General features: G+C 39.0%; 1 protein-coding gene across 1 annotated transcript; it reads right to left on the reverse strand.

Moving 5' to 3' along the window:
- Nucleotides 1-19,601: 19,601 nt before the first annotated feature.
- Nucleotides 19,602-22,812, reverse strand: nkx2.1 (NK2 homeobox 1). The gene is made up of 2 exons (XM_032500875.1): nt 21,620-22,812; nt 19,602-20,832 (listed from the first exon to the last, which is right to left on the reverse strand). The coding sequence occupies exons 1-2, from the start codon at nt 21,984-21,986 to the stop codon at nt 20,174-20,176; spliced, it is 1,026 nt and encodes a 341-aa protein (XP_032356766.1). The 5' UTR covers nt 21,987-22,812; the 3' UTR covers nt 19,602-20,173.
- Nucleotides 22,813-23,887: the final 1,075 nt, after the last annotated feature.

Genomic DNA, 23,887 nt, shown 5'->3' on the forward strand with positions numbered 1-23,887 from the left:
ACAATAAACATGTTAAAAAAGGGAAATAAACAATTAAGCAAAGTACTGCAGTCAAGAACACAAATGGAAAATAACTATAATACAATATAAGACACTATAACAAACATGGGCAAAATAAGTGTTTTAGAAAGGAGGAGACCTGTGTAGGATGTGCAAGAATATTGAACAGGGGATGGGCAAAAACCTGCAGTATAAAAATATGTTTTAGGATGTGTGTTAATTAAACGTGTAGGGACTGTGGGTGGTAAGTTGTGAATAGGAATAACTTGTTTTGTAATGTCTTCAAATTATTTTGCATGCCTGCGAACCAAATTTCCTTCAGGATAACGTTAGAGTTGAGTTAAAATACTTTACAGTCCAAGTTCTGTAATAACACATTTTTAAAGTACAGACATATTAACAGCAAAATGTGCTTAAGTATCAAACATAAAAGTAGCATACATGCATAAGTGTTACAGTATGACATATATTAAATAATTATTGGGGATGTATTAACATGTGAGCAGCGTTTCTGTTGCAGCTGGTTGAGTTGGTGTATGCCCAATAATTTTACATAAGCTACTGTTGGGTAGTTTGATTAATAACAAATGATTTTATAAACGGATCGTTCATTTTGTGTCTTTCTTTAGCTAAAAAGTATAGTTTAGTGCTACGTGAAAAAAAGAGATTCAAAAGTGTGCCTTATTAGTGAGCTCAAAACATGAATATTTTAGTAATATAATATATTAATAATTATATACGTATCTTTCTTACTTTTCCTTTGTTGTCATGTCTTTTATTTATATTTTTAAATCTGGATTGCCTCTGAATTTGTTTGTAAGTTGATATTTTCATTTATTCACTGTTTTTTTTTTTTTTACATTTAAATGTAAATAAAGCACTTAGGAACTTTCCTGCATATGAATTGAGCTATATCAATACATTTGTGTGTAAAATAAACTGAGAATGTTACAGGTAATGTTGCTATCATTAGGAGAGGCTTCAGCAGAATAAAATCACTTTGTTTCAATAAAAGGCACACTGGTATGGCTCATACTTTAGATTAGTACACACTAAAGTAATTTGGTAAAATATAAAATAAATGATGCTCAAATATAAAAATGATATTCCGGCTGTGCTTACTCAAATGAACATCATTACAAATGTTTCTACATTACCAGCATACTAAACCTGGAACACAACTTAAATTAAGTACATTGTATTGTTGCTCATGATTTTTTCAATCTAAATAATATCTTCAGTCAAATAAACAATTGGACATGGCTACGTGCAGATTGACTCAAATGTGAGACTGGAAGCCACATTTAACTGTATTCTCCATCGCTTCCTTTTCAAACAGGAGAAAGAATGGTCACTCAATTATAAGAACATTGTCCGTCAGACTGCGGCGGACTATGCAGCAGGGCATTGGGATGGGAACCCGGCCACAATGGCGTATTTCTCTGAGTTGAGTGACTGTGGGAAAATCTCCCTCGTCTATTCAGACATTTTTCCCTTCTTTTCACATAATGAGGAGAGAGACTGATGAAGGCAACAACAGAAAAAGAACAATTACAGGCAACGAGAAAGCACAACCACTCAGGACTCAATAATGCTCTCTAGAAGGGTTAATCATTTTAGGAAGGGGTCTGAAGACAGCCTTTTTACTTAATTCATCTCTGGGGTGATATCCCCCCCACCCCCACCCCCACCCCCCGAAGCAGGAAGGGAACTGTAACACTTGACATGGTTTGACATGCTGAGCCATTGCTGAATGTTCCCACACAGCAAGGAGCTCAGAAAATGTAAAAACTGCTCATTTAATTTGCTTGACTGCAGAGACCCGAGAGCTGTGATGATTTTTCTTTCCTTTAAACAGGCAGGGATTGTGATTTAAGGTCCTTAGAGAGTTAGGTGAGGTTAAATCCAACATCTTTTAACCAAAGTTAAGTTTAGCAGAAAATTATTGTCTTCAAATGTCACTTGATGCGCTTGTGGTACTGTTTATAAAAAAGCCATGTGGTTAAAATTGGAAGGTGAAATGTATCTTTTACTTGAAGTAAGACTACCTGCACTACACCATACATGTATAGGTAAAAGTCCAAAATTCTTAAATACTAAAGTATTGGCGACAAATTATAATTACTGTGTCAAAAAGTATCATATTGCTGAATGGACCCTGTCAGTACTGTACCAGTTATTACATTGATGCATTAATACATGAGCAGTACTGTACTTAAATAATAACACAGTAAAATATGAATTCCGTAATAAACACTTAGATATGTCCTTGAGACAGAGAATGAGACGGAGTAAAGCTGTGACAAGAGGGTCAATAGAAAGAGGGAGCACAATGTAGGGGCACAAGTGGATTGCAGTGGGAAGGTTTTTGTCATGTTTTACTGAGATGGGAATAATTAAATATATTCCTCTCTTGTGGCCTTGAGACTGAGCTCCCTATGGCAGCTGAAAATGTAGAAATGTTGCTTTTAATAATGATTTTAACAACCATCTTTTATCAGATGAGAACCACTTGATCACTATGAAGCAGGAAAACATTAAATTTGTTGAAATGCCTGGTTATTTCATCATTCACTGTTTAAAGAGTATACAGCCTTGCTGGCAGCATTGTGAGGGTGTACTCTGGCACAACGATGCTTTGAGCTAAATGCTAATTTAGTGTTCTAAGCATGAAGAAGCTGTTGAGAATGTCATTCATTTTGCAGGTATTTTGTTTGAAACCAAATAATTGGATAAAGGGATCACCTGACCAAACTTATTACAGTTCACCCTGAGAGGGACATGATGGAAATCCATAGAATAGTTTGAACATTTTACTCAAAATCAATGTCAATTGCAAATGTTGCTACGGCGAAAATGCTGAGGGATCACTAAAGTCATTAGGATTTATCTGCTGGGAACCATGAATAAACGTTTCATGGCAATCCAACAAGTAGATGTTGAGAGAGGTTGCTAGTTTTACTTGTTAGCATGCTAATATTTGCTGATTCGAATTAAATAATTAGCTGAGGCCCTTAAGAATGTCACTGATCACAAAACTATGGTGTTGGACAAAATTTTAAATGTTCACCTGATAATGGTTCATGGGAAACAAACTAAGCAAAATTTACTTTACTGTGTCATATCATCATTTCTGGCCATTATTCAACACCATAACTCAGCAACAGAAGGGGAGACAATTTGTTGAATACTGAATTGGTGACTCTTATCTTGGGTGCCCACCTTGTAACTGGTAATTATTCCACATTTTTTTGGGATCAGTAAATATCTATCTACATATCTATCTCTCTATCTATCTATCTATCTATCTATCTATCTATCTATCTATCTATCTATCTATCTATCTATCTATTGTAAGATAGATCTATTCTAAGATGTTTGTGAAGCATCCACATTTTACAGTTTGTAGCTTCTTTGCAGAAGCATCCGTATCTGTAGCATTGTCTACTGCCATGGCTACAACCTTGTGTTCTGTCCTGTTCCTCTGTCGGTTCACCAAAAGTTCATTGGTTTTGCTCTAAACCAAAAATGTCAACCTGCTGGTGACGCTAGATAAACACAACAGCAATCAACAAACGTCAGTAGGATTCATCCTCTTGGGACCATAAATGTCTGCACAGATTTTCAAGATAATCTATCCAATAGTCGTCAGACATTTCAGTCTGGATCGGTTGGTGGACCAACAGACGTAGATCCACATTGTTATCTACTTCTAAAGACACACTGACCAAAGCCAGACTGCTTTCACAGAGGAAAATCCAACTCCACCGAACTCTCAGTGAGTTAATGTGAAAGGGAAAACACACGCTCCTGTGCAATTCAGTCACCACGAAAAGTGAGCTACAGGGGAAAGCAGGCAGGTTATGGCTTTAAACCACTTCTGACTGTCAAGAGCATTAATGATATGGACAAAGCGCTAAGGATCCTCATAAAGTTATTAACTGGCTTTTACTGCAGCACACTGCTGTTCCTGACACATTTCCAATCAGTAAGAGGAAGATACACGACCAACAGCACTTCAGCCCTTCCATGTGCAACCGCTTAATCAGCTTAATACAGGTTACCTTGCATGGATGGAGCGATTCAAGAGGTCTCTTGCCTGACCTATGTTCCATTACATGGCTTTGAATGTCTGTTATCTCTCATATCTGACACATCACGCAACTGGCAAAAATAACACAGCAAAATTGGTGAGAAAACACAAGTAAGCACCAGTGGTGAAAGAAGATGTCACCATCAGAGTCTTTCATCAGCAGACAAAACCTCCTTGAAATCCTTGAAACTAGCTGCTCCACAATGTAAACCAATGTAAAATAAAAGTCCTGCAATCAAAATCTTAAATTACTAAAGATATCTACCTAAGTATCAAAAGTATGTTTTATGCAGAATTCCAGCTTTCTATACACACATACTATACAATTGGCTTATTATTACTGATGCATTAATGGTTCTGCAGCAGATTTATCTTGGAGCTAGTTGAGATGGAGAGCTAAGTTTTACATACAGCTGGCTAGTTGCAGCGGATTTTGAAATTTTGTAAAATGATCGTATATGCATTGTGTGTTAAATCTTATTCTGCAAAGTAACTAGTACTGTAACCATAGTCAGCCTGAGGATTTTAGCAATACTGAGCTCAAGAGGCTAACGGTAAAGAATAACATACAACATCTTTTTTATTTTAAGTTTATTACTTGAAACTGCAATCAATACCATATGTTTTAATTTTAACAATAGGTCGGATAATGTGAAAGGTGTTTCTATTTGCCAAATATGACTCCAAATGAATGCTAATGTTGCTCTGTGTTTGCTGGAACTAAAAATAGCCAACTGCTAGTTAACAATTTTACCATACCAACTTAAAAGTGATGTGTAAATATTGAGTCTACAGCTTGTTCTGCTGACCCCAAGTGGCCAAAAATTACATGAATGCAAAGTGAAAGTCTAATTTTAAAATGATGTTAAGTGGTAATCGTCTAAAGTTATGTAATGATGAGCCAAAACCAAAGTCCAAAGTAATATTACTGCCTATGTCTTCATTGGTAGTTATGGCCTTGCCAATAGCAATATAAATAAATGGAGTGAAAAGGACAATATTTCCTTCAATATTGTTGAAGCGTTGCAACAAAAAAAGTCAAAATTGCAACAAAAAATGTAAAAATTGTAACACAAAAAGTCAAACTTGTAACAAAAAAAGTACATGAACTTGGTCACTCACTCCTTAGGTAAGGAATGAAAGTTACAGGTGACAAGTTAGTCCTCCCTGCAGCTTAGACAGGAACCAGCAGAGCCTAAACGGCCGTAGAAAAGTGCGGTGAGTCAGAGTGCTTCAATCACTTAGAAGTATTTCCGAGAGGCTGTATGTTGATAGTTCCCTAGTTATTACACCCTCAGTCAGAGCTATGGAGACGCGTCTAAAACATGGCCGTCTGCCACAGCCAGACATACCGATCACAACATGAGATAAATGAAAGAAGAGAAATGATAAATGAATGTGATGTTGCTGGAATCAGCAGCTTTTAGCAGATGCGTTGAATGTAAACTGCTCTAAATACAATTTTGGCAAGAAAGACACAGTATTTGCCAAAAAAGTATTAAAAGGCATATGTACTTAAAGTACCAAAAGCAGAAGTATTCTTTATTCAGTCGGAGAGTCCCTGTCAGAGTGTCATGTCATACAATTTAACTACATATTTTTTTTTTTACTTATTGTGTAAGCAGCATTTATTTCAGCTGGTTGAGGTGGAGCTCATTTTAACAGATCATATGGATGCTATAGGAGCTCAAGTTGTTAACTACATCAATGAACAATTTAAAATGCCTTGTCTGATTTTGACCACATTATCATAATGTGTTATAAAACAATAAACTGATTGTTTATGCTTGTTTATGCAACATAAAATTAACTGTTACTGTCACTTATTGCGTTTCACATAAAAAGTAAAGTTGAAGTATAAAGTAAAATGAAATTATTAAGTACAAAGTACAGTTCTTGAGCAAACATACTTACTCTCTAACTTTGGTAGTTGACACATGTGTACCCAGATCCTCCTGAATCTTAGGTATTTCATAATATGTTTGACATTTTTAATTGGAAATTTTAATATTTCTAACTGTTCTCTCAGACAATCTGTCTCACCTCAGTCTGTAAACCTGTCTCCCACAGCCCCTAAAAATGCATCTTGCCATATATCACCCCCTCTCCTCACCCCCTTACTCATTTCATGACACCATCCCTGCCCCCGCCTTGAGCCGACTGCACCTGTCACCTGGGGGCCTCTTCCTACATTCAGGATCAATTTACATAACCTCATTTAGCAGTTCACAAATCAGAGCCATTAAGAGCTACTAACAGGAACCAAGGGTTCTAATTTAGCTTGCCTTTCACAGTGGGGAAATTGTTTAGTTCAGGCCTACAAATAAAGATTCAGGTCTTGGCTTTGATTGTTGATTGTGATGGTAAATGTACAGATGATTAGAACAAATTCCCCTCTGTATTGATTTCCTGCCAAAACACAGCAGGCACTGGGCCTGCACTGGAAAACCACTGGAGGAGGTGAGCGCAAATGGATTTGCAGACATTGATTTGAACATATCTTAAGATATTTAACTATTATTTAAAGAATCATAAAACTGCAGTGGCAAGGTGCAGCAAAATATAACATAAATATGTTTGGACAATCTATTAATCCCTCATGGTTGGCTAGTGTTATTTATTAGTCCCTAAAAGGTTTGACAAATTGAAACATTCAATTCTGACAATTTAAGAAATTCTATCCAGACAATCAACAAAATATTAAATGATTAATTCAATATAACAATTTATTTACAATAACTTAACACTGTGTGATCTTTGATCAATTTATGCACGTTAGACAGTACTGTATCCCTAAATGGACAGCCGTACAATCATTTGAAGGATTTGCTCAAGGCTTGATGCCTTTATTTACATTTGTGTGGCAATGTGACAGGAGCAAAACCAATTCAGGGAGCCGGGAATAGTTGAAGTCAAGAGCTGAAAATTTATTTTCAATCTGCATTTAATTTGGCAAAGATGGGGCTCATAGAATAAAGAGGCTGATTCAAATTTCCACTTGTTCATCACTAAACTTGGTGGTACAGCATTGTGAACATGTGCTTTCAGGGGGCATTTTTTGGGGGAGCAATGTTTAATTAATCAACAAATCAGCGCTCTTCTCACTGGCGTTCCAAATACATATGTTTGCACTTCAGGCTGTAGGATAAGGAGGACGCTCTGCATGAGATGCGTCCAGCCGCCTACAGTTTTTGTCTACTGCTGTTTCAAAATGGGATTGCATAACATCAATCATCAGCAGTCAGATAAGAGCTGCAACAGTAGGCCCCGTAAAGATGGCAAGGTTTAGAGGATATGCGCTGAAAGACCCAGACACATGCATTGACTGTATAAAAGCTTTTGGGGTCAAGTCACACAAAAATGAAAATGTTTATGAGGTGGGATTCAGTAAAGTGGCCCTGTCCAGCTTTGGCCCAGTTCATTTTTAGTTGTTTCACTTGAGGATAATTTATTACAAGTGTGCAGAGCAGGTCTATGTGGGGGTTGGGATTTAACAGAATGGTGCTTGAAAATGCTATAGCAACCAGCAAGAGGTTGTGGGCCTTTGGTAAAAGCAACTTGATTGTGTAAAAAGGAGATAAGATAGCATTCTGATCCTGATGGTGGAACATGTCATTTTAACACAACACTCAGTTAAACAACAAAGTGTAGGCTCTTTTATAAGAAAGTAGGCCGTCTAAAACAAATAACTGTCAATATTAAGTGTTGCATAAACTGCTTTATAATGATAGAAATGGAAAATGTGGAGTTTTAACTTGTTTAAAATGAATTCAAACACGACTAGGCCATGTTGAGATAAATACAGAGAGTTTAACACATGAGCTGCTAGCCTCAAACTCATTTTGCTTCAAAAAGGGACTTGGACCCCAGCGTCTTGTCCATCACTCCTTAAAAAAAGGACAAGGGGGGAGACAACTGTTGTTGCTGTGAAGCCTAGACAAATTACTTTTAATGAGCATGTAATTAATGGAAATAGACTCAACGATTTGAAAGCAAACAACGATTCTAATTGATTTGCATTTCCCTTTTTTTTGGCCCGCTCCAATTCCCTTTGTCCGGCGTCTCTATTGATTACCCGCTATGTGTATCGCTCCGCATGTGTTTTCCTTCATTAACAGATAACGGGTTCCTGACTACACCCATCCATGGGTTAATGTTACTTAATGTCTACTTTGTTCTCGTGTCATGTCGGAGGGCAGCGAGAATAATGAGAGAGTGGGTGGGCTGTGATTTGCCTGCAGTAAGGCAATGGTGTTTAGGACGCCGGCTGCAAGGGGATCAGTGGAGAGGTTAGAAAAGCAGAACCTTTTGGGCTGGCTGAGACACAGCATGTGGCCTCTGAGTCCAATTCACCCTCACTTACGCTGTCATTTTACTATCAACACCTGACACCCCTTTATTGAGCTGCCTGTCAGCTTTCCTGAGATGCCTGTTAGGCTTTTTAATGGTAGCCTAAGTAGGCCTACACAAATGTGCCTCCATGAAGCATATAGCCATAGGCTTATCTTTGGGGATTATGATATTACTCCTTATTCTGTCGATTTCCGTTCATTTGGCCTGCAAATTGACCACGTAATAAGTCACTATATCCTACTGAGCAATTCAGCAACCGGAATAACATACAGTGACAATTGGCCTAAAAAGAGAACTACGGCGTTGAGAACAGAATTGCATGTTAGCTAATTGTTAATTTAAGCGGCTCGCAGTGGCTAATTATGCCGGCACAGCCAAGCCATTTGCATGATGGACCAGCCACCTGCCTGAAGGCGCTGCCAGGGCAAACTATGTAATTACTGAACAGCAGTGGGGCAATTTTTGACTGTCGCCGCTTTTGTGTCACATGAATTCCTCGTAATGACATATTTCATTACGGGGGCAAATATCACCCCTCCCCTTGGTTGCTGAACAAAACGCGGAAGTCTCAACAGGTCCTAATACACAGGACCTATTTACATGCACCTCCACCCTGTGTATTTATTAACCTGTAGTTATGTGCGCCTTAGAGTTAAATGTGCCTTTTCTCAGCTCAGCTATATAGCCTGTGTTTCTCGGGTTAAAATGGGCATGGCCTTTTCTAAAAGTGATTGCAGCCTGAACTCATTAAGCTGTCAAATGTCTAGCCTTTGGGATCTTGATTGCTCATTGTGTAGCAACATTCAAGGAATTTTTTTTTGTCTGCTCAGAGACATACCCCTCTATTCACCCACACTGAAGAATGGACTGAGTGGTGAACCATTTAGAATGGTTTGCTCATGTTTCCCCACTTTACTGAGAGCATGAGTGAAATTGTGTTATTTTAGCAATAACTTATAACTGATACAAAAATCTTTAATCAACATTTTGTTTTTGATCAGGATATATCCTTTAACACCCACTTAAAACATCATGAACAGCCTTTTTTCACCTTCGTAGCATTGCCCAAATCAGGCATATGCTGTCTCATAATGAGGCTGAAAAACTAGTCCATGCGTTTGTTACTTCCAGGCAGGACTACACTAATTCTTTATTATCAAGATGTTCAAATAAGTCCCTTAAGACTCTCCATCTGATCCAGAATGCTGCAGCGCATGTTCTGACAAAAACTAAGAAAAGAGATCATATTTCTCTTATGTTAGCTTCTCTGCATTGGCTTCCTATACAATCCAGGATTGAATTTAAAATCCTTGTTCTGACCTACAAAGCTCTTGAAGAGCTCTTAGTGCCTTACATTCCCACTACAGCACTGCGCTCCCGGAATTCAGAGTTACTTGTGGTTCCTAGACTCTTTAAAAGTAGAATGGGAGCCAGAGCCTTCAGCTATCAGGCTCCTCTCCTGTGGAAACAGCTCCCAGTCTGGGTCCGGGAGGCAGACACGTCACCATATTTAAGAGTAAACTTAAAACGCTCCTCTTTGATAAAGCTTATAGTTAGGGAGTGAGGAGTCGCAGCGTTTGCCTAGACCGGCGGGGGAGGGTGTATAGCCGCAGACACGGCACCGCTTCTCTTCTCTGCTTCTCTGCATAGTCATCAGACTCACCAACCCTTATAGAAGTGGCTCAGGTCTGCCTTGCACCAGCTCTTATTTACGCTGTTATAGTTTTAGACTGCCGGGGGACTTCCTTCCTTTGACACACTGAGCTCTTCTCTCCTCTCCCTTTCCATCTGTGTGCATCCATGTCCCAGAAATGCTTGTTCCTAACCTAGCTCTGGGGAGCTTATTCCCTGGAGCCCTTATGTTTTCTGTCACCCAGCAGTTTTCCTTGGATTAGGGTGGCACCTAAATCATGGTTGCAGCTGTCTTCATAGTCCATGCTCCACCCTGCTATGCTCTGCAGTGCCCTGCTAGGCCCTGCTACATCCTGCTACACCCTGTGACGCCCTGCAGTGCCCTGCTACACCATGAACTACTGCAACTACTATTTCTAGTCATAGTTCTATCATCTTTATTGTGACTATTATTGCCACTGTTCATCACACCCCCAACTGGCATTGTCAGACACCGCCTACCAAGAGCCTGGGTCTGTCCCAGGTTTCTTCCTAAAAGGAAGTTTTTCCTCGCCACTGTCACACTAAATGCTTGCTTATGGAGAAATTACTAGAATTGTTGGGTCTATGGAAATTATAGAGTGTGGTCTAGACCTACTCTATCTGTCAAGTGTCTTGTTATACTTTGATACTATAAATAAAATTGAATTGAATTGGATTTAATTTGAATCATGCTCAATGACCACTACAAATAAAGAAAACAACATACAGTATATACACAGCTGAATATTTATCATTTTGTTACTATATTATAGTATCACTACCAATGTAGTATATATATAAATATAGTACATGTATTTATAATATTCTCTTAATAAAACAAAATACAAAAAAGCCAAAACCAGCCAAACATCAAGATCACAAGTGAAATCACTCTACATGTGAAAAGAAAGACAATGTCAGTGTTACCATTATAAATGTTCCTAAACAGCAATAACTAAAGCAACATGTAGGCTATGTGATATGTATTCGTTTTAGTGACTTTTGGATAAAAAAGCTACTTTTGACTTTTTCTATTTGGTTTTAGTGAGCTGCTCAATTGATATACCATCTTTAGACAAATTGAGTGCAGTGGCATTAGTTAGCGCATTGCTACCACCACAAAGCAAAGTTCAGTGCTAATTTGTTCATCCTCTCCTAATAATGGTATGTGACTCAACATGTAGATTCTCTTTCAGCTCCATAAATGTTGGTGACGCACACAACAATGTTCAGTCTTCATGTAATGCTACATGATAAGCATTTTTAACATATATGGTAAATCCGTAGAGTGCCGCCCCAACTAATGTCCTGTCACCCAAATGTGTTAACCATTGATCAGTCATGTACCAACACACTGCTAATAGAGTGCCCTAGACTCTCATTAGATTGTAAACAATGTTGCATGTTAAGTTGACATCGGCCCATTGCATGAGTGATCTTAATTTGTCTATTTTGTTGATAAAGAAGTTGTTAAATTAGCTTTGTCACGTTGCCTGATGATGTACTGAACTGGCATTTCACATACTTTTTTGAGAATTGCATGACTTCTTGATGATTATTTAATTCAAAATTATTTCCATAATTTTATATTTAAAATATTCTTTCTTTTACTTAACCATATTTCTCAACTTGAAATAACAACTTCTAAACAGTACCCTGATTTATGAGCTGCTACTTTGGATTTGTCCCATCATAAATTCACGGTGCACTCCTGTACTTAGTGGAGCATGCTTATCACCAACTTCACTAATATGTTCATGAAATTTTTTAAAGCAATGTTTACGTAATTTTTCTGACATGCATTAGACCGTTAATCTTATACGTCATTCACAATGGAGTCAGCATTACACCATTTTATGGTCAAAGCTAATGCATGTTGGTGAAAATTCGACCAATACGAGGTTGTAAAAATTCTTGTAGTCAGTCCCTGGGTAAGCTCGCAAACTCGTCACTCTTCAAATACCACACTATAAAAAAATCTACATTACGAGTTAAAGATAATTGAGTAAAAGAAACAAAATGTACTTAAAGAATTTAAATTAAAAGTAGCCTTCATGCAGATTATTATGTAAGAGGTACTTTAATGTTGTAGTTAGTCACGGTGGAGCTCATCTTAAATTCTTCATAGTGTTGAGTAGTTTAATCTGTGGTAAAGCAATATATGTAATAAACTGGTCATAAATAATCTTAATTTGTAAGGTTACTAACTACTGCGTGTTCTGAAGTAAAAAGTAAAATATTTCTCTCTAAAATGCAATGAAGTAGAAATATAAAATAGCACAAAATGGAAATACTTTGTACTCTAGCACAGTACTTATTAGAAGTACTTATTTTTCACCACTGCTCTTAATTTTGCCTAACACACTTTTAGACCTACCTCTCTAAAAAATATACAGTATACTATAAAATGTGTGTATCTTAAGTGTCCTAATGTTTATGGTATGCAGATCAATTTAAATTCACTTTAGGTCTTGCCATTTGAAAGGGATAGCCTTGGACTATTCAGACCTTCATTAAATGGAGAAGTTACTGGTGCAGGCCTATAGAGCGAGCAGCGAGACCTGGATCGGTCTGGAGGTTTTGGTGTTAATGGGGTTAGTGATGGCTTGTTGGTCTCTAAAAGACTCCTGCTGGTACTGTACACAGACATGACAACTCAGCTTTTGTAGGGTCTCCTTTAATTGGCATGTTTAATGGGAGCATCCACACACACACACACACACACACACACACTCTCACTCACGCAGAAACACACACACACATACTCTTGAATATCTATCCTTGTGAGGACCTTCCTTATAGTCTCTTATTAAGGTTAAAGCAGCCCAAGAAATTTATAGACACATTTTTTCCCCTGGCCAGTAGTTATTACAAAACTGGAATAACTGGGCAGGGGGGGGGGGGGGGTATTTTTTAAGAAGCTGAAAAGAAATTGGCTTAGTGGATAAGTCAGAACAATTCAATTTTGCTGATTTAAAACATGCATTACTCAGACATCTGACATAGTGCCTTTTCTTGTAGTTAAACCACTGAGTTGTATGCTGCCGATGATCGATACTAGTCATTCAACAAAGTTTAATATAGACATTAACTTAAGATCAACCAAAATGTATAACCTTAAACCAAAATGAACCATCACCTGCCTCCTACCATGATTCCAATCTTTTAAACAAATCCAAATCCTAAATGTGAGTAATCTTATATTTATCCTTTAGCTTCATCTGAAACTCTGATTGCGTCTTCTTAGGACAGAAGTACAATAACAGAAACACTGAACTGAAGACGTGTGCCTTCATCAATGAAGACAATGTACCCACTCATATTAGCTTAGTGAGAGGAGGAGAGTACACTTCATTAGTTTAAAGGCAAAGAGCCAATCAACAACTGAGTGAAAGGGTTTGAGTATCAGTGCCAACGCTTTCTGACCTCAGCACACGTGACTTCAGGGCTGTACACCAATGATAGTTATGTCTTCCTTGGAGGTCAATATTTTAAATCCTGTCCCTCAGTATAATTGATGTCTGTTTTAGTTTAAGTAATACTATTTTTAATATTGTAGTTGACTTAAATAAACTTGGCTATCACAACTGATTTGTAAGTGCTTTTGTATTTACTTAGTTTGAACCAATGGTATGCATTCATTGGCCCCCTGTCCTCAACATGTCCCAAAACAAAAACGTTGTGCATTTAGTGGAGGCTATGTTAGTCCTATATTTAGCTAGCCTACATATCTACTAATTTAAAAGCCTATGCATTAATGGTTTATTTGAATCTATTCAACTTTCTGCATTTAAAAAATGTCTTGTATCAAGAAAGTAGTTGAGACTCCAATTAGTGGGCAAATATCTGTGTGCCTTAATTAGTAATTCTGCACCAACCAATGTTGGTTACGACATTTAAGTTTTCTCTTGTTTATTTTTTAATCAAATGATCTTTGCACATTTCATCTTGAACGTGGCTCTAACCTTATTCCAATCCAATCAAATGGGATTTGGAGCGACTAGCTAACCATGGGCAATATACAAAACTGCCCTTTCCCTTTAGCTAGCGGGTCGCTAGCAGAGCAGTATCGCAGTAGGAGGAGTGTGTTTGGAGTTCATCTGGTTAAAACTTTGCTTACATTTACAAAGGATGTGGTGTATTGCACTGTAGCCACGCCCACCGTTTAAGCAATCCAATAACATATTGAGGACTTTTTTAAAAATCCATCTCGTAATCAACCACCCCCCCCCCACACACACACACACACACATTTTCTGTTTCTCTCAGACATGCTGAATGAATGAAGCTTAAGACACTCCAACCTCTGTTTCATTGTAACTTCAAATTCTATGCAGAGGAAACTCTCCTTAAAATCAGATTCTGCATTTATACTGGCAGGCCTTCAAAACTCCCTGAGCAGACACAGCAGCTGGGTGGTGTGTTTGCTGCGCGACTAGAAAGGGTTAGAAAACATAGTTCTGTTACTTTGAAATGAGAAATAGGAGACTAACATTAAAATCAGAGTATGGAGTCCTGTTCCTCAAAGGAACCCTTTTCAGGCGTACAGTTTAATAATCAGGAGGTGTTAAAAGCTAAATTATACCAGGCGTGCGAACTAATTGCAGATGTAAATTTATTTTATGATGTCACATTGTCTATACAAAGGGGATTTTTGATGCAGAATGTCTTCAAGGAATAATTAACATCAAACATGTCCAGCTGCATTTCACAAGTTCAGGTCTGAGAAGATTTTCAAGAAAGAGTTATACCTGATAGCTCCTTAAGGGCTAGAGTACACCAGGCTTTGCTTTAATATTTGATCTAAGTTATGTCGTATATTATCCATACATTATTTTATATTTCTCCAATTTCTTTCCACATTTGTAGTAGGTGGCAAAATAAGTATCTTTAACATTTGTGTTAAAAATAAAACCTTGACAGATTTGCTTTCCTTTAAGAAATGAGTCTTGTACACTGCCAATAATTAGACTTAGAATTTTCAGCTTTGTTTCTGTATGGTTTAGTTTTCTGCAACCCTTTGTGAATTTAAAGCACATTTTACATATGAAATACACAGGTATGGAAATCTGAAAGTTTTGTGGGTGTCATTGTGAATTTTGACCAAAGAAACACTCAACACCCAGGCTAAACGATGCTGGTTCAACCCCTGCAGCAGTCCCAGTCTTCCTGAAGTGTCCTTGAGCAAGCGCCCACCGCTGGCCAGTCTCATTTAATCAAGGGCCTGTCATGTCAAACTGACAAACACATCTATTTACAAGTTTTCAGGCTTTTTCGGGGGGCTTATATGAAGTCACTTGTTAAATGTTGAATTGAGAAATCTTGTGATTTGTGCCATTTCTTTGGCCCCAGCAGTATTATTAAAGAAAGATAAATTGCAGCCAGTCCAGAAGACATTTTCTTCAAAAGAAACAAAGCCAAATGAACACTGAAGATGTATAAAATGTGCTTTGTTCATCAGAGGGAGGGAGTGAGGGAGAAAGGGCCACTCAGCGAGCTCTGAATGCTGCATTTCATGCCTGCAACAATTATGCTGAAAGGTCAAGTATTACAGCATCTTGTGCTCCGCTTTGCATGCAAAGTATTTCAGCTCACAAATAACCCTCGTTTGCGCTTTTTTAACAATGACTTGAAGAACCAGATAAACGTTGGACAATTAAAGATTTTTGCTGCTAGCTGACAATAACATTTACCAAAGGGGGTGATTGCAGTTGCTGAGTAATTGTCCTATTTGTGATGCACGTGAACGTATTGGCCTGCTGCTATGAAATGTTTAGGAACTTAAGAAAGAGGAACGAGAGCGGCTGGGGTTTAAAGGAGAAAAAGTATTATTTTTATATTCTCTAAACAAGGTTAATATGAGAATGCCTCGGAATATAGTTATGTAGGGTTTCTGGTTAATGTTGTTTGGGGTAAAATCAAGGCAAAACTAACTCATCATAGGTCTATATACATATTTTAGTTAACATTGCCCATCTTTGTACTTATTTTCTATTAATATCTATTTCAGCACCGTGGACAGCACCCACTCTTGTATCTTAGGGAGATTTGTTTTACTAAACTAGAAATTATGTAAAACTGTAAGTAAACTGTAAGAAGACAATCTGCATTTCACTGCTAACAGTTTTATATTTTAATTAGATGTGGGTTGTTGTTTTTTTTAGGGTGATATGGATTTCTAGTCTACTTAATCACAGCGCAGTGACTTCTGCGTGATTTTCTCATGTGTTAATTGATTAATAGGAACATCTGTCAGAAAATCCCACTTGCACCTTCACTTCAAATCAATCAACGAAATTACATGTTTTGGTCTAATATTCTTAATTTTTTTACTTTTGATATTTTACCTTTTTTTTAAGTTGAAGTTCTGTGACTCTTGTTTTGGGGAAACCAATTATTAGGCTAGGTCCACACACACACACGTAACACACCAAAAAATATCCATCCTCGGGTGATTTAATCATTTAAAACGTGCAATATCTCGTGAATGGGTCATTTAGGCCCATTAATGTGCACTATATCGACATCCAACTTTAGAAAAGTGAAAACAAATTAAAAATAAACCTACAATTTATCACTTTCGTTAAGAAAAAATAAATATATTTTCAAAATGAAAAATGAGTCATGGTTATTTGTTGAGACGAAATGTAATTGAAAAATTGAAAATCCAATTTAATTCTTAAAAACGATATAAACTGCTTTGCTTTCACTTGTCTGCACCACTGTAGAGATTTAAATCAACTCGTGTTGAATTTATTGGAGCCTCGATTTGAAACAGGACACGTGTTTGATATACTTTAACACTTCAAATTCGTTATCCTTATCGTGCCACTGATACACAAAACGGGATATCTAGATGCTACACATCACCCAAAAGTAATATTGGAGCTAAACAGGCGAATAAAATTCAACAGCTAGTCACTAACTCACATATGATTACCTTGAGATTAGGGACTAATTGCTTGGGGTTCATGGAGAACAGCCCGCCATAATGCCAGGAGGACTTGGGGAGTTGCACTGGGTTTCTACAAAAGAGAGCGATGAGAGCACACACGCTTCCAACAAGTCATTCTCAACAGCTACAAGCTGCACACAAAGACCACACACCGCGCCAAAGACATGTTAATGTAATCCCAAACTTCTCACTTCTCTCCCGAACAAAACCAGCTCTGCAAAATACCTAATAGAAGATAGTTTCTGATGCTGGTAAGATTTCACTTAAAAGGCCTTTTCGGGTGGAGGGGGGTTGGGGGGGGGGGGGGGGGGGCTGCCTGGTGGCCTATAACTGCTGCTGCCTTCAAGAGATAGCCTACACATAAAATAAGAGAAGATTGGTTTCCATTTTTGGTGCAAAATCCCATTTTCTTAATAATAGGCTATTGGTGTAAGAACTCCTTTTTTGTTGTTGAATGTTACATGTAGGAAAATAAAAGTGAGTTTGGCTTAAAATGATTCACTCAAGTAAAAAATCACTTCACCTACACTAACAATGTGAGCCAAATGCTGAGTCCGAGGGAAGGCTTTACCACCAAACCTCTGAGGGTTTTCAAGGGTTTTTTTCCAATAGGGACCACATTCTAAAGGTTGCATTAACGCGCCCCCCCCCCCCCCCCCCCCCCCAAAAAAAAAAAAAATGATACAGAGATAACGCAGCAGGCTATAGGTCACAGCATTTTACAACATGATATCGTATGGATGAAAATGCCAGCAAATAGACGGGATGATGAGCAAGAAGGCCTCTATAATAAAACAATGAAAAAAAAAACAGTGATCAAATGTAAAAGTCAGGTAACCTATAAGAAAGGAAAACATGAGGCAGGTGCAAACCATGCCAGGTGAGCTGATGCAGCTGCACGTGCATCCAAGGTACATTTGGACTACAAACACCTCATACTTTCGTAGTTTAACTGGTAGGCATTGTTGTAACTTATTTTTGGGTTATATGATAGGCCAAACAGACAATGGGTCAGCCGACTGAGAGAGGTTTTCGTTCTAATGTTGCACCTGAATTAAAGCGTCAAAAACAAAACAAGTCGTTTTGGTGAAATCTGAAATAAATTAGATGTAGGTTCAGGAAGGCCACGTCGCATAAGAATAGCTCAGCGTTTTCAAAATCGGGCCATGCACAGAAATGATCATTTATCCCAAAACAACGGATAACCATCCAGGACATTTCCGTAGGCCTATTAGAAATTGTGCCCTTGAAATTATCATTAAATTAAACTACAAAAACATCTTATTAGGCTAAATCAAAAATGTTGGCCTGAAAAAAAAAAAAAAAATAGATCAATACATGTCAATGAATTCAAGTTGGATTGTATTTCATTCAGACCAAAACTAGCCTATATGTGAAATGATGGCTTGCCTATAGGACCCGTTACAACAGTAGATTGAAAACAAATTATTGTCAGCCGTAAACGACAATCACCTGTCGTTATACCTCCGTCGCTTAGCAACCACACTGTTAACTGTCCACACCTATAGCGCAATTGGTGGCTGGAGAATAGTCCCTAATGATTAGGCTATTATAGCTAACAGAATTGTAGGCTTTACAGAGCCTACAATTTAAGAAAAATAAATTGCTGTGTGTGTGTGTGTGTGTGTGTGTGTGTGTGTGTGTGTGTGTGTGTGTGTGTGTGTGTGTGTGTGTGTGTGTTCGTTACTGCGGCCGTTTTAGGAAACGTTTGGAATATCACACAGCCTAAGATTCAGATTAAATCTTTTCAAACCAAACGTCTGTGGTGGGTTCTCGTTGACAGCCTTTGGCCGTTTCCTTTCAGTTCCCCTGATTGATTATTGAGAAACCAGCTGATAGCCTCGCGCCGACAGTTCGCCCTCGCGAGTCATGCGAGAAGAATACCGCGCTGTTTGGTCAGGGATTTCATCGATAAGCTGTTCTTTGAGCAGCGTTTGTGTTTGATGTTGCGAGCCGAAAGGCCTCACCTCTGTGACTCACACAGTCAAACACACAGAACGAGAAGAGGAACAGCTCGCAGGGCTCCTCTGCTCTGCAGGGCATTGCAGCCTGAGACGATAAGCCTGAGCGGTGTGTGGTTGGGCAGGGAATAAAAACTGAAAAACAGGCTCCACTATTTAACTGCCATGTCAAAATAAGAGCCTGAGTGTTGATATAGTTTATTTAGTAGGCTAGTTGATCCTGTCTGTCCGCCAAACCTGAACTTAGGCTTTTTGGCAATGTGGATATCTGGTTCTGAAATATTTTCCCATAATACCTAATAAGCCCAATAATCACTAAAGATTCCTTTAAAAAAAACTCCCGTAACTCCCGTACTATAAATCGAGCGAATAATATCAATAAAAATAAAATAATAATAATAATAATAATAATAATAATAATAATAATAATAATAATAATAATAATAATACCGCACTGGTTGCTTTGTTGCTCGAAGGGAGTATTATTTCTGCCATTTAACACCGCATGTGTCGACATATTTCACAAAAAACCTTAACTGACTTGTTTCCATAATTTATTAATAGGACCGTTTTGTAGTAAGTCAAATATCTATATAAGTTACAAAGAAATTAAACGTACAAATACCAATGAAACGACAACAAACCGGCAATAGGCCAGCGTCAAAAACTTTGTACAACAGATAGCTAAAATCCAAACCTTTTACAGAAATATACAAGCTAGATCTACGGCTTACATTAAATTCTATTATAAATCAGTGTCATGTGTGTTTCTGACGGGGAATTTAACAGCACCCATACACAGCAGTTTCCCTGTTCAGCTTCTCTCTTTTTTCCCCAAACTACTGCGGCTTATATGACTACTGAGTCTTCTTTTGTCTCAATATAATATACATAAATAAATCCCAAGACTTCCGCAGTTTCTGGTCAAAAGTGTTTTCCCCCTATTTCCATCCACAGTCACACTTCCTTCCAAAAGGGGAAAATTCAAGAAGAGCTGCGCCAATTTCACTCGGCTCTTGTTCAGATGCGCACATTTACAGTGGAACTTGTCGAGTCTTGAAAGAAGAAAAAAAAAATGTGTCTTTTTTTTTTCTTTAAATTGAAGAATCGGTTTTAAATCATAGCCTGCGTCTCCTGTCACCACGTCCTGCCGTATAACAGGGCTGAACACTGCAGGGCCGAGCCGTACTCTGCGCCGGGGGAATTGAGGTGAGAGAGGCCGGTCACTTGGCTCTGCATGGACGGTGGACTGGAGGAGTGCGGCGCCAGATCTGGAGAGTGACCTGTGCTTCCCACCTGCTGGCTCTGATGCTGCCCGAGGCCGGACGTATTGTTGGACATGATCATAACGTTGCCCCCTTGCTGTGCGGAGGATGTGGGTGTGTGGCCGCTGCCTTGGCACGGCTTCCCGTCCTTCACCAGCACCGGCACGGCCACCCTCCGCGGGGACTGCTGCTGCTGGCAAGAGCCGGTGTCCTGCTGCATCTGCTGCTGGGACACTTTGTCTTTAGCCTGCCTCTTCATCTTGTACCGGTGATTCTGAAACCAGATTTTCACCTGGGTCGGGGTGAGATGGATCATACTTGCCAGGTGTTCCCTCTCCGGCGCCGACAGGTATTTCTGCTGCTTGAAGCGTCTTTCCAGCTCGTAGACCTGCGCCTGAGAGAACAGCACTCGCCTTTTTCTCCTCGGGGTGCTGGACAGAGAGCCCATGCCTTTACCCACGTCTGCCAGGGAGCTGAGGCTGCCCATGCCGCCCATGTTCATGCCAGACGACGAGCCCATGAAGCGAGAGACTGAGGGGAGAAAAAAACAAACAGAATTCATACAATGAAATGGCTGATTTTGCATGCATCCAAGTGCTGAACAATGGACAAATAATGCTTTCTTTATGCAGGAAAGCTGATAGAAATTTGGCTTTGAGAGCAAAGATTGATAAAAAAAAAAAAATTATGTTACTGGCTTAAAATGCGAGATTCATGCAAATTACAGCGCTGATAATTAATTTCATGACTCAACATGGTCTGAATTTTGAATAGCAACGGAGTACAAAATTGTCTTAAAAAGCTTTCTAAAGAGGCAGCTGCCCTCATCTATAAAAACAAACTAATGCGTGTGAAAATCCATTTTGATACATCCTCTGTATGCTGTATAATTTTATGCTGAATCTCTGCGCACAAATTGCATGGATAACTACTGATTGATAGCTCACTGACATTATTATTGGATTAACGTGATAAAGTATATTAAACAGTAATAATCTTAAATAAAGGCTCGAAGTGGACACTTTCGGCATGAACGCTCCTTATGGAGAGACTTTTCCAGATGTTGTATGTTGTATTGAAATTCACGTTATCTTCATCTTTGCACTCCCTAATGATAAAATGAAAACCTTGCGGGTGAAACATAAACCAGAGGGGTATGGAGAGTGCCCTTGGCGCACAAACACGCAACAGAACCAAGCACTGAAGAGAATGCAGTGTAGGCAAACTACAAAGCATGCACATAAAACGGATTTTCAGCATTATAGACCGTGAACACAACTCAAAGCTTTGATTCAAAGTACAGGTGCAGGCTACTCACTGGTGGAGAAGCGCGGGTCTGGGTTGGCTCCGTACCAGCCGGTGGCCGTGGTGCTGCCCCTCATGCCGTCCTGGTACGACGGCAGGTCGCCCATGTTGCCCAGGTTGCCGTTACAGTAGCCCCCCATGGCCGTGTGTGACAGCTGAGAAACACCTGCCGCAGTCATGTGGTAAGCCGCAGACACAGTCCCATTATGGCCCATGTGGTGCTGCTGCATCGCCGCCTGAGAGACCTGCGGCTGCCGGTACGAAGTGAGAGGTGCCCCCAAGTTGTTATTCTCCATACTTACTTTCTTAAAGCTCTCCTCAAGGGGACTCAAGATATCGGAAACAGAAAAAGGAGTCGTATGCTTAGGGCTCATCGACATTGTTCTGGGGCTGGAGAGGGAGAAATTAGAAGGCAAGGCAATCTCTCCTTCTCTCTTTTTTTTTTTTTTTTTTTTGGCCAAAGCCCCTCTGGTTCCTGTTGTCTCAACGTCGATCCTGGTAGATGAACACGTAGGAGAGCGCCTCAAGTCCGCCTTAATTGGATTGAGTGGGAGCTCGGTGCTGGCTTTGGTTTGTTTTAGCTGGGTGCCAGGTTTAAGGCTACCATCAGAGGCGGGGCATCGGCAACAATACACAACAGCTCGAGCCTCTTCTCGCCGAGCGTGATTTCATTTACAAGACATGTGCTCCCCTCCCACTAACAATAACATAAGCGCTGTACATGATCATAAATGTTCGTCCCGGCGGCTGCACGCGCTGTCCGGGCTCGCCACAGCTGCTGCGTTTGGAGTTTGTGACTTGTTGCTGATAAACACAGCGCTGCACCTTGGGACTGCACTGACCACAATACACTTTATTAACTGTAGTGATGTTTACGAGGGCCTCTTGATGAAAGGAGGCCTATATGGACTTGAGAGTTGGATAACCACTCCTCAGTTGAACTACTGACTTTTAATGGCCATGAGAGGCCTCCAGTGATTGCAGGATTGTTTGTATTATGCCTTATCGTACTCAGACATGCAAAAGTGCACTTGCGGGGAGGGAAATTGACTGATACTGATAAGTAAATAAATACACATCCGTGTGTTAAGTGGCTGCGTAAATGATTAACCCCCCTCGTTTGTTTTCTTTTCATATCATTGGACGCAAAACAGCGTGTTACCTACATTCAGATGCACACACTCGTCTGAAAGACCAAGTAAAAAAGGTTAAAAAACAACAACAACAACAACAACAACAAAATAGAGTCTGGAGGAGGAGGAGAGGCTCTCATGTGAAGTTAACGGCGATCAAGTACTCTCCTGCAGGCAGCACAACGCCAGGTAGCCCTCGGTAGCATCTTGCCTTAATGCTCAAGGAACCATAACAGTTTAACTCAATCATATCTCTATTTTTACACAGAAAGTATAAGAAAATATGTTGGCTTCTTTAAGCCAGCTTTGAGGTCAAGAATGTATTCTGTGCGCCTTTCAGAGCCAAAGTGCGCTCTTACGCAAAGCTTTAAGGTGACTTTTTGTGCCATTTTTTACCCAAATACAGATTTAAAAGTTTTTTAAACCAACAAATATGAAATTACTGGATTAACACAGTTTGTGCATTATTATTATTATTATTATTATTATTATTATTATTATTATATTATCATCATCATCATTATTATATTTGTATTGAATGCTATTACCAGCAAGTCTGATACTTTTTATGTGCATACGCTTATTTTAATGAGCATCTCAGTTCACACGTTTGTCAATATTTTAAATGTAAACCAATAGTCATTATTCGATTTTATCCGTTCCACTGATTTTTAGACACAAAATAGGCCATTATTAGAACATAAGCAGTTAAGAATTAAAATTGATACAATAACTTCTAACTAACACAAGCACTGGATGTCAGGACCTACCGGAGCTGAACCTGTGGCTACTGTATTATAAAAAAAAAAAAAAAAAAAAAAAAAATTCTAATAGAGCAATTCTTATTTTGAATAGATTTCGAGGTGGTAAAGGTCTTGCCGGGAGGGTTAACGTCAGTCTGGCAGCAGAAGGAGCCGACGTCTCCTTCCACAGGAATTAAAGGAACACAGCGTCTTCTGGTGGCAGACACAATCAGGTGTAATAGTAACATCAGTTTTATTCCATCGTGACTCTGAACCTGTGCTCCTTGTTTCATTTCTAAAATATTCTATATACCTATGACATTTCTAATCCACTTTGACTGTTTTTGTTTTTTACTCAAATGAATGCTGATGCACCCTCAGCGACTCTAGGTGTCGAGCTGCAGC

This window comes from Etheostoma spectabile, chromosome 20 (assembly GCF_008692095.1).
Source record: "Etheostoma spectabile isolate EspeVRDwgs_2016 chromosome 20, UIUC_Espe_1.0, whole genome shotgun sequence".
NCBI classification, from domain to species: Eukaryota; Metazoa; Chordata; class Actinopteri; order Perciformes; family Percidae; genus Etheostoma; species Etheostoma spectabile.